At 40.9% G+C, this 12,075-nt stretch overlaps 1 protein-coding gene and 1 pseudogene across 1 annotated transcript; both read right to left on the bottom strand.

Annotated features, from left to right (window-relative positions):
• Window positions 1-4,385: 4,385 nt before the first annotated feature.
• On the bottom strand, window positions 4,386-6,791 carry LOC148385427 (cytochrome P450 1B1 pseudogene; annotated as a pseudogene).
• Window positions 6,792-7,524: 733 nt separating this feature from the next.
• On the bottom strand, window positions 7,525-10,194 carry cyp1c1 (cytochrome P450, family 1, subfamily C, polypeptide 1). Its single transcript, XM_088401232.1, has one exon. The coding sequence runs from the start codon at window positions 10,001-10,003 to the stop codon at window positions 8,426-8,428; it is 1,578 nt and encodes a 525-aa protein (XP_088257358.1). The 5' UTR covers window positions 10,004-10,194; the 3' UTR covers window positions 7,525-8,425.
• Window positions 10,195-12,075: the final 1,881 nt, after the last annotated feature.

The following is a 12,075-nucleotide window of genomic DNA, read 5'->3' as shown; positions in this document are numbered from 1 at the left end:
ACATATTGAAAAAAAAATCCATATTATGTCAATATATCATTTTCTTCATCCATCAAAACAGGCCCAGTAAAGTGAAAGTGAAGTGAAATTGTGATTCGATTGTCATTTAGAAATAAAACCACTCGTACTGTCAACAACATGCCTTGCATGTTCAGAGTCTTAACAGAGCGACATATTTTCAGAAGAGTGGTCAGCCGTTATTCCCTCAGCGAGTGGCGGGAATTCTGTCAGGCAATCAGAGCCCACTACAAAAGGAGAATGCAAAAACAAGCGAAAATTAAACACCACAGATGCAAATAGCTTTTTGCTGAATTGTTTCGGTCTGGCTGGAAACATTGCTGAGAAGCAAACTTGGAGCAGAGTTGCGTGAAAGTGACAAGAACGCTTACGCTGCAGTAGCGGCGATGAATTATTGGTGGCTGGTTTGATTTGATAAGGCGACAATATGCAAGACATATGTGAGAACACTATCAAGCTGACAGATGCTGATGCTCCTCCTTTGCTGTCTCTAAATAATCCATATCTTGATCTCATGACACCAAAGTCATCATAATAGGTTGATTATATCAGATAACTTTTTTTCCATCCCACAAAGTTGATTTGACATGTTGATTCAATACATACGGTGCAATGTGATTCAAGTACGGCTCAATTTTAAAGTGGAATGATTCGGTTTGGTTCGATTCAATGGAATTGCAGTTCGATTTATGATGACTCAGATCAAGAGGCTGTGATGCAATGAGTTTTTTTGTTGTCGTCATTTTACATATGAATGAATTTGTCAATACCATACATTTTATTTCCATCTATTTCGAAAAAAATAACCACAATTCCATACGTACCTCAATATATTTTAAATTAGAACACTTTGATCCGGTTCGATTCAATGTACTTGCATCTTCTTAATGAAAGATAATTTTCTTCACTTAAAAGTCATCTCAGAACTGCTATTTTCTAAACTGTTATTAAATTTAAAAATGTTAAATGTTTCAATACTGTGAAAAGATTTGTGTGTCTTAAACAGCGTACATACACCCTAAGATGGTTACTTTGTTGACGATTCGCAGAACTTTAAATCATCAGTATGGGAGGAGATATCAATCTGTTGAGCGTTTCTCAATGTTATTGTGTTACGTGATACAACCTCGGGAGCTATAAACCAACAATTTCCAAAATGTATTTCATAACACATCGGCCACCTGCTGTGTCTCTTGAATAGAATCCACGGTGATTGTCCAAAGGAGTGGTTCTGGTTATTCATCATCATCGGGGTCGACTCCTTCGGTCTCCAACACCGCACAAGATTGATGGCCCGTCAACGCTGCTGGACCACCAGGCACTCATGCCTTAAAGTTCCACAAAGATTTATGAGGAGATAAGTGAGAACATCAATTACGTGCAAGTGGGTGAGTAGTTTAATTCCTTTTCGACAGTAGGTTGAGAATGTAAAGGAAGAAGTTCTATTGACCCCAGGGAGCTTTTTATAAAGGGTATAATACTTTTTGATTATTTGAAGGGATTGAATTTGAATTAATCAATGATTATTTCATATATATTCATACACATCTTACACATAAAGCACAACTGCTCAATTTCATAGATATTTTTGACATTTTGTTGTATTGCTTACAGTCATACTGACAAAAATTGTTTAACTTAGTCACAACATCCTAGAAAATAAATCTGTTAAGATACCATACAATGCAAAAGTGGCCTCAACTTGAGGATTCAGCTTTTGAACTCTTGGCACGCATACCTAATGATGCGGTTGCTTAGTGTATTCTGGAAGTTCGATTAATGGCAACATTGTTGCTATGTTTCCATACCAAAGAAAAAAAAACACTACTTACATGGACAAACATAGCATGTTAGCATTTGGCCACACTGACCACCCTGGGCCACTTTCTTCCACGCTTCTTGAAAATAATACTTTGGAAAGTATGGAAAGATGACAGACTGAACCACACAATATGTGATTTTATAAGAAATCAGCCTGAGAGCTGGGCCACTGTTTATTGAAACGGGTCACATCTTTACAATTGGTTGTCCTTCAAAGCAATTGATGTCTTATTGGTTATTTGACCCATATTGGAAAATAAAATAATCCAGACATTAGTGGTGCAAAATTATTCTGATGTCAATTGGAACAATATAAACGTTTTTTTTACTCAGTGTTTATGTTCATGACATAATCCCACAGAGGGAAACTAAGGAAATGTGTTTTGGAAGGGGAGGATAACCATGGAACATAACACGAAAACAATGGAATATATTATGGTCAGAATGCAAATTACGATTTGTTTGGGGAATAATTAATCTTTTTTAAAACCTTGCAAAGTACTCAAGTGGAGGAATGCAGGATTGTCGTCACTGTTTGTGTGATCTTTTAACGTAATTGGTGCAAGGGGGTGGATGGGTAAAACTATTCCGGGATTGGGAGCGGGTTGGGTTGGGGGTGGCTGACCAGCACTAAATTAGTCTGGCTGTTTGGTAAACCTCTGAAATTATTCTGAAATCCCCACTTGCCACTGTGTCTTTGCTGATTCAAGTATTTTGCTCCTTTATTTCATACTCAATAGGGGCAAAATATTAGCTAGTAGGTAGCGGTGATTGATCAAACTGATGTAGCGTTCACTTTATAAATTATGATACTATTTTATGGCTTACATTTATTTTTTTTATTTTTATTTCTATATTGTTTTATTTTTCTGTCTTTATTTTTTATTTTTTACAAAAGTGATTCATTCTGTTTTGATGTTTATGCTTTGGCCGGGAACATTCAGAATTACAGCTGTATTTTCTTTTGTCGGCAGCAATTTGGATAAGAAGTGAGGTTGTGGTGAATATGTTGGTGTGGAGGGCAGCCTTGTAGGAAATACTGACAGACACTGGCCAATACGCAGACACAATTTTCCGCATGTGTTCCAGTAGAAGATGAGGGAAGAAATAACTCTACCCCACTGTGTGTCATCGAGAAGTGACTCTAGTGTGCATGTTTAAAAAAAAAAAAAAATGGCAGCGCTCAGACAGCTGAGCTGGAATGGTGTCAGCGTGTGGGAGGTTACTCAACCGCAATGTGTACGTGCTGCACGGGAATAACCCCAAAGTTAAAAACTGTCAGCTTGGACATATTTTGATTTTCCCTCTGGAGTTAAACTTTGCAGATCATAGGTGGTTGCAACTTGCAAAACGCAAGATGTGAAAGGGAGGCTTTCAACTGGACAGATTTCATGGATGTTTTGGGAAGTTTGAAACCGGGGAGGTCAGTTTACCCTGTTCCTCCCTCTGAGGGCCTTGTGTTGTCAGAGCAAAGCGAGAACGTGATGGAGAGAGCTTATAGAGAACATGTCAGTAAAAACAAGCTTGCTACTCCTGCGAGTAGATTTGGCACCAAGTAAAAAAATGATGATAAGACGCTAACTAATATTGATTTACTGCACTTATTTGGAATAGTGGGTGGTGGGTGGGGGTTTTCCGAGACAAGGAAAAGTGAAATGAAATCTGTCAGCACCTCAGTCAACAGGAAGAAGCTTTATTTGTGGACTTTGTGGACTTTTTGTGGCATGCCTGAGATATAGGAATGATATTGGGCAAAAGTGGGAAGTGTAATTAGCATTGTCATCTTAAAATCGAATCTAAAAAGCAAGAAAGGCACAATCAACATTATATTCAGCCACTATCTGGATTTTCTAATACCTTCTGTAGAGGAGAAATCACAATCATGGTGAAGTTGTTCTACCTATAATGGAAAATATTACACAAAATGAAATTTACAACTTCATTAAACGTTTTTTAATAAATTGATCAAATGTTAAAACAGACATCATTTTTGTGTCTGAATTTGGGAAATAGTTTTCCACTAGAATCAAAACTACAAAGGTCAGCCAAAAGTAATTTTAGTTGTACTAAATACATTTTCAACATTCCCAAACTGGGAGCCAATCAAGGATGGAGTAGTTACTTGTCACAGAACCTTAAGTTGATTTATTGTTTTTTAAAAGTCTTGGGACTGGACTGCCTGTCCTCTATTTGTCACATTATTCCTTCCACAATTACTGAAATACTTGACCATTTTTTTCTTTCCAAGAATATAAAAGTCACTGTATCGACTTGTCTGCTCTCAATTTACTGGATAAGACCAAAAAAAAAAAAAAAAAAATGCACTGAGAGACCCGTGTTAAACATTAATGAGTGGCTGATGTAGTGAGTCACGGTTTGCTTGGTACGAGTTCAGAGCAGGAGCGACACGGGCCAGTAACACATATAAATCTTTCAAAACAACAGAGAGCAGACATAAGGTGCTATTATTATGTCTTTGACCGCACTGGACTTTTCTTTTCCTTTTTTTCAATCTGGCTGCCCCCACTGACACACCACACTTTCACTTGTAAGTTAGCAGAGATGTTTATTTTACTTGTGATGTTTAGTCACACTCCAGAATACATATTTGTCAGGTTTATTATAAGAAATTGCTGTTTATAAACTGCTCTTTACTCAGGTAATGTGGCATTTCCTAATTGTACAAATAGAAAACGGTACAAATAAAACAAAATATTTGGTCATAAAATTAGGTACACTCACATCTAAAAATAAATCTGTTAATAAAGATAACACGACTCAGTGAGAACTGTGAGAGGCATGATGTCTAAGACTGGCTAAACCATTTTGCTACATTAAGTGACAAAACTACAAACTAAATAATAATGTGTATTTGTTGTGCAAATTCCATTCCATTGTAATGTACAGGTGTACCTAATAAAGTGACCAGGGATATGTCTGGGACACATATATAAAACCAATATATAGACACAGTATCAATTCTATCAATTACATGCAGGATTACTTCACGTGTCCTTTCACAGACTTTATGACAGTGAAATATGTATATAAATTAAATATAATACGACAGTAAAACTATCCTAAACCATAAACTGTAACAACTTGTTCTGATTTAAAATGTGAAGTGTACATAGTCTGTTGTAAAACAATCAATGCTTAGTACATAAAAGTTCTCAGTGAGTGATAAATTCTTATCTTACACTTTTTTGCCATCTTCTGTGTCGAGTGTCTTTGGCCGAGGTTTGGCAGTGATTTTGAAATCCAAAGGCCTCAACGTTAAACCGTAGGCGCAATTCAAGGAGAGGTCTTTGTCGGGACATTTTTCAAAGTGACATTTTTGAAGGAGGATTGCAAAGAACAAGAAAATCTCTACTTTGGCAATCTGGTCACCGATGCAACGTCTCTTCCCCGCCGAGAAGATCATAACGTTATTGGTGAGGTCCTTGTCTAGGGAGCCATTGTTGTCAAGGAAGCGTGAGGGGTCAAAGGTCTGCGGGTCCTTCCACGTCAGGGGGTCGTGATTGATGGACCACTGATTGATGAAGACCACCGTGTCTTTTGGAATGCGAAAACCTTCGATAGTAACATCCGAGGTGGTAGAGTGGGGGATGGTGACGGGCACGAAACTGCTGAACCGCATTGTTTCATACATGAAGGCATCAAGATAGGCCAGCTCACCTCTGTCCTCCACAGAGGGGAGTCTGTTGGGCCCCACCACCTTGTCCACCAACTGGTGGAGTCTCGTTTGAATTTCAGGGTGTTTCACAAGAAGGAGGAGTATCCAGTCAAGAGCAGTGGAAACAGTATCCAGACCTGCACCAATGAGATCTGAAACCGTCCCCTCAGTGTAGTCCTCTGTGAGTCCCTCTTCACCCTCAGTCTTGGCAATGACCCCAAGAATGGCGTCGCTCATATCCCGGGTTACCTCGGGATCAAAGGTCTCCCTGTGCTCTTCAACCTTGCCCTGAACAAACTTGAAGAACTCCTTGTTCAAGTATTTAAAATTCTTGAACACACTGCGGACGGGATTTGGGAAAGACTGAAGCCACGGCATCACATCCACTAAGCTGCCAGCTCCAACCGTCTGTCCAAAGTCGTTAACTCTCTGTAACAAGGCTCTGAACTCAGCATCATCGTGTCCGTAACGTTTTCCGAAGCACAGGGCACAAATCACATTAGCTGCAGCTACTGTTAGCTCATGGGAAGGGTTGAAATAATGACCCTGAGATCCTAGCTTAAGGAAAATATCAACCAGTTCTTGAGCTTCGGCTGCAATTTGCCACTCAAAAGCTTTTTTGGTTTGGCTGTTGGCAGATGAGAACGCTCTGATGGTGGATTGAGCAATTTTCCTGTGCATCTTCCACTCTTTGCTGTAACTGCTGAAAGTCAAGCTTTTCCCTCCCGACACACACTGAAAAGACACAAAGTTGGGTCTGCCGGCAAACTCCCTGCTGTGCTGAATCAGCGCTTGACGTATGGCCCTGTCGCCATTCAAGACCACAATGTCACTGCAACCGAGTCTTATCTGGTACACGTTACCATATTTTTCGGCCAGTTTGGCGAAGGTGATGTGAGGCATCTGGCCCAGCTGCATGGCGTTGCCCACCAAGGGCCAAGCGAAGGGTCCCGGTAGTCTTCTCTTGAGCCTTAGGTTCCTCGCCCATAAACCGACCTCCAAGAAGATAAGGAAAAAAAAAGTTGCAACCAGAGCAGGCTGGAGCTGTCCACTCCACTCTCGAGCAACGCCGTTCAGAGTTAACTCAGCGTCCATATGAGCCATTGTGTCGTCTGTCGTCTCACTTAAAACGAAATAATTCTTGGAGGTTCTCCTTTAGTCAATAGTCACTTTCTTGTGCTTGGTCATTCATGATCAGACCAAATAAAGGCAGCACTCACACTCTCCAGTACGCTGCGGTGTGGCTCGTCTTCAGATGACCACTTGAGAAGCAAGCAGATTCAAGCCTTCACTTATATGTATCCCTATGGTGGGAGGGGTCCGCCACTTATTTTTCTTTACTCCCCTCCCTTTTTTGACCACAGTTTGGAGACCTTAGTCCCACTCAGGCCTCCTTCCGGCAGCATCCCTTGTTGGAGTGCTGCTAAACAGGAGATACTTTATAAGCCATGTTGCTAAAAAATTCTGTTTTATCGTATGAACAAAATATAGGTTGCATGGAACAACAAAATATAGTCGATAATTTAATTTTTTTATACAGGTGGCCTTATTGTTTACAATAACTGCTTTCCTCCAAACTTTTTATGTTATTAGCAAAAAGGTTTATTATCGCCCTCTGGATATTACGTCATCTATACAATGTTTTAAGATTTAAATATCAAACTACTTGCTGTCTCATGGTGCTTTGCAATATGATGGTCAATCCAAAACAGTCTGTTGCCTTTTTTTTTTTTTTGCACTAATTCCAAACAGAGTCTTGATCGAGCATGTGTGCATGTGAGTAGTTTTGCAACAAAGACTTAAAAGTTATTGTGGTCTGATTCTACCCAGCCATAAATAAAGGTTTGTTTCACTTAAAAAAACAATGTTTAATGACAAATAGACAATGGTGGCATCATTTTGCTGCCACATGTTTCGCAGTCTGACCTACATAATATAGCGTGCGACTTTGCACAGTTGGGACTTTATCTCATTAAAAACAATAACATGAAATTAAATCCAGACACAGAAAACATTCAGTATTTTTATTTACCATTATTATCAGTATTCATTTCAGATACAGCTTATTCTTGTCATCATTTAGAACCATCACATGATGCTCCTGGAGAAGGTAGACATGAGCTGAGCGTGCAGGTCTAGGACGGTGCAGGAACATCCGTGTAGCTTTGAAAATCTTGTAAACAAACAGTCATGATAATGCCTCATGGGGGAAAGAAACATGGCGCACATCTGTGTTGTGTGTATTTGTGGGAACGCTGTTTGGCAAACGCTGCTCGGGGAACACTGGCTGCATAAAAGCACATTTTCGCTGATGGATGTTGATAAAAGACTTCCTCTTCACTTCCAACTTCCCTTTCATCATCCCATTTTATGTCTTCACATGCTTTGAATACAGTAGATGATAGTAGACAGATAACATTTATTCTTACATTTACTATTTTACCCATAATGTATAAAAAAGCACATTGTAAAAGCACAATGTGAAAAAGGTTAAATATATTCTTATATTATAATATCATGAATGAGAACAGTGAGTCAACAAGTGATCATAACATTCACAAGCATTTATTACATTACAATATTAGTTTAAATGGGCATTCAAAGTTGGTAAATGCCCCTGTGTTCATCCTATAAGTTCATGCAAAAAAAAAAAACCTCTTAATATTCTTTATAGTGTCTGAAAAATTAGGAGAACCTTTTTACCCTCTCGCATTGATGCCAAAAGTCCACTGACCTGAATTCCAACATTCACAAAAGATTTGACATCACACTCCCAATGCATGTTTAAATACATTAAATTATACAATAAGACTTTGTGCAGATATGCTAGTACGGGCTGTTAGATGTCATTGGTGGAGAAGTTTGGGGAAGTCGCTGCTGGCCTTGAGTCACATTGTTGATACATGCAGTTTACGCTGGAGAAACCAAGCCAAGTAACTTTCCTCGAAGCTTGGCGGTGACATAGTATGTGAGGGGCTTCAGCGACAGCCCGTAAGAGCAATCCTGGCTGACGGGATGAGAAGGGTCGCTCTCTAAGCCACATTGGTGCAACAAGACGGCCGTGAATAAAAACGCTTCGACCTTGGCAATCTGGTCACCGATACATCGCCGCTTACCTATTGAAAAAATCATAACGCTGTTGACGACGTCCTTATCGAGGGCTCCGTTTTCACCCAGGAAGCGAGAGGGGTTGAAGAGATGCGGATCCTTCCATTTCAGGGGGTCGTGGTTGACGGACCACTGGTTGATGAAGACCACCGTGTCTTTGGGGATGCTGAGACCTTCGATGGTGACGTCTGAGGTGGTGGAGTGAGGGATGGTGATGGGGACAAAGCTGGTGAAGCGCATGACCTCGTAGATGAAGGCGTCCAGGTACGCCAACCTGCTTCGGTCCTCGGTTGAAGGCAGTCTGTCCGGACCCACCACTTTGTCGATGAGATCATGGAGCTTAGCTTGCTCCTCTGGATATTTGACCAGCAGTAGCACGATCCACTGCATGATGGTGGATACCGTGTCTTGGCCCGCTCCAATCAGATCGGTCACCGTGGCTTCTACGTACTCTTTCGTCAAGCCGCTCTCGTCTCCGTGCTCGATCACGTTGATGATGGCGTCGCTCATGTCGCGGGTCACATCTGGATCGAAGGACTCTCTGTGCTGCACCACTTTATCTGTCACATAGGCGAAGAACTCCTCGTTGAGATTCTTAAAGTTCTCGTAGAGACTTCGGACCGGGTTGGGGAAGGATTGGAGCCAGGGCATGACATCGACCAAGCTGCCTGCACCGACCGTCTCACCAAACTTGTCCAGCCTCGTCAACATGGTCCTGAACTCCACATCATCATGCCCGTATCGCCTCCCGAAGCAAAGCGCGCACAAGACGTTAGCGGCAGCTACTGTGAACTCATGAGACGGGTTAAAATATTGTCCATCTGTGCTGTGCCTCAAAAATGCCTGCACCAGTTCCATCGCCTCAGCCATAACGTGCTGCTCAAAGACTTTTTTCGTCTGACTGTTCGCAGAGGAGAACGCTCTCAAGCTGGACTGGGCAATTTTCCTATGCGCCTTCCACTCTTTGCTGTAATTAGTGAACGTCAGGCTTCTCCCCCCTGAGATCATCTGGAAGGAGGGAAAGTTTGGTCTGCCGGCAAACTCTTTGCTGTGCTGTATCAAAGCTTGACGTATGGCCCTGTCGCCATTCAGCACCACGATGTCACTGCAACCGAGTCTTATCTGGTACACGTTACCATATTTTTTGGCCAGTTTGGCAAAGGTGATGTGAGGCATCTGGCCCAGCTGCATGGCGTTGCCCACAACGGGCCAGGCGAAGGGTCCCGGCAGTCTTCTCTTGAGTCTCAAGTTTCTGAACCAGAGGCAGGCTTCCAGGCAGAAGAGGAAGATAAAAGATGCAACAAGAGCTGGCTGGACCTCTCCACTCCACTCTCGCATGATGCTGCTGCTCTTCACAGCAAAGTCAGGGTCCACTGCCATGGAGACAAATAATTGGGACACAGCTTCAAAAAAGAACTTCTTTGTCTCAAACTATATTAAGAAACTTTTTTTTTTTAATTAAAGCAAAAATGAATCTTTTTTGACCAAATCAGATGAAATTCTGAAGAGAAAAGTTCATAAAAATGCCAGTCAGTTTTCTATGAGTGAGTTTGGCAAAAGTTTATATTTTGCAAATGATTTAAGGTTTGAGTGGCTGACTGTGCCTCCCTCCACCTTATATATTATGCAGTTAGTGGGCAGGGCTCAGAATAGATGTCATACTCCTCCCATTGTGGAAGTCCCGCAGACCCCCGCTACGTTATCTCCCTGACGCGGAGCGCTCTCGGAGGCGAGCGTCATATCGGGAGCGCGCACAGTGAGTGAGGGAGCGCGTCTGGAGGAGCGGAGACTTTGCAACTGGTGAAAGATTTAGTGGGGAACTTGTCGTGCCAATTTGTTCTGCTAATTGGGGGACTGGCAGCGTTTGTACCTCTCTGTGTGCAACTTTTTGAAATGCCTTTTTTGTCATTGTGGTCAGAAAAATATAGAATGACTATTTGTGCACTGTGGAGGAATGATTTATTGAGGTAATAGTTTGTTTTGATTAGCTCGGACTTTGAGACTGTGTGCATGTTTTAACTGGTGTTTGCTGCTGTTTCAATCCGGCTCTGGTTCATAAATCCATGACACAATACAAATATTTTTTTTTTTGCATGAAAAATGCCTCAATTCATTTTAAATAGTTTGTTCTTAAAAAGAATAGTCTATATTAACAATTTATTTGGATAAGTGAGGCTTTTATTTTTAGGCAAGACTATAAAAGAAAAAAAAATAATGTTATGTTGCTGTTTAATGTTTGCACCTACAATGATAAAAATGGAGATTTAAAAAACAACAACACAAATAGGTAAGCAAGCAATAAACTATGACTATCAAGAAAAAAAAATCAATCAAAATAGCAGACGAGAAAAAAAATATATGTACAGACATCTAAAATATTGATGCAGTGCTGTATCCGACTTTGCCACATCATCATCTTTCTTGTGCACATATATTCCACACCAGAAGTTACTTCATCATTGCACTGGGTTTGTTCAGGTGTCCCACAGGTATTAAGATGGATGGAAAGACAGATGAATTCACCCTGGAGAAGTTTAATGATGCTGACTGTTTCAGCACCAGAGAATATTCATCAGGGGGGCTTCAATTAAATTATTAATGACAATTATTCTAAATTGTAACTTACACCCTTACATGAGCAAGATTGATAGCAAGAGAATGGACAAATATTGTATTTACGCTTTTTACTGTTCTTTCATCTGTTGACAGACATCACAAAAAGGAAAAGACACGAAAAAACTAAAACAAAATTATATGTACTTGCCATGAGTTCAATGACTCAAGGAATGTTGTTACACCAACTACATCAAATGGGCCGAAATATGATACCTGAGGTCCCAGGATAGCCCAGTCAAAGTCACTAACCTTGCGAAAATAAAAAATAGAACAAAATAATGTAAAATTGTCAGTTTAAAAGAACAATTCCACCTATACCTTGTTAAATAAAATCTCAAGATCTCAAATTTTCAGATGGTTGGATTTACCTGAGGGGTGCCTCAGCCCCCCACAGAAACAGCCTAGACACGGCAATGGCGCAGTGCAAAACTTTTGCTTTTAATTAAGTGAAAATGTCATCATGCCTAAATGATGTAGACAAACAGGAAGACAACAATAAAACTATGAGTGTACATATCACAATGTGTTGTTCTTTCATGTTAATTACTCCAAAGAGGGCATTTATAGATATGGACTTGCGCCGATTCCAAGCCTGGAAGCAGTTTGTCTGCGTGGCTAAGAACCAAAACCTCCACATTGATTCCTGGGTTAACCAGAGTCATAGTAATGTCTTTGAATACACTGCACTGGGGGTGACTGTTTCTTCTCTGTTCTTATAGGGAAGAATTACCCCCCCCCCCCCCCCCCCCCCCTCACCTCAGTCTGCTCCTTGCACACATGTGGCCCCTTGAAAGTTGCATCCCCATCATGCTAATTCAAGCCAGGTTTGCGGCTGA

This window comes from Syngnathus floridae, chromosome 16 (assembly GCF_059516105.1).
Source record: "Syngnathus floridae isolate MCC-2025c chromosome 16, RoL_Sflo_1.0, whole genome shotgun sequence".
Lineage (NCBI taxonomy): Eukaryota > Metazoa > Chordata > Actinopteri > Syngnathiformes > Syngnathidae > Syngnathus > Syngnathus floridae.
The sequence above is the reverse complement of the archived record's forward strand: the minus strand, read 5'-3'. Positions and strand labels throughout refer to the sequence as shown.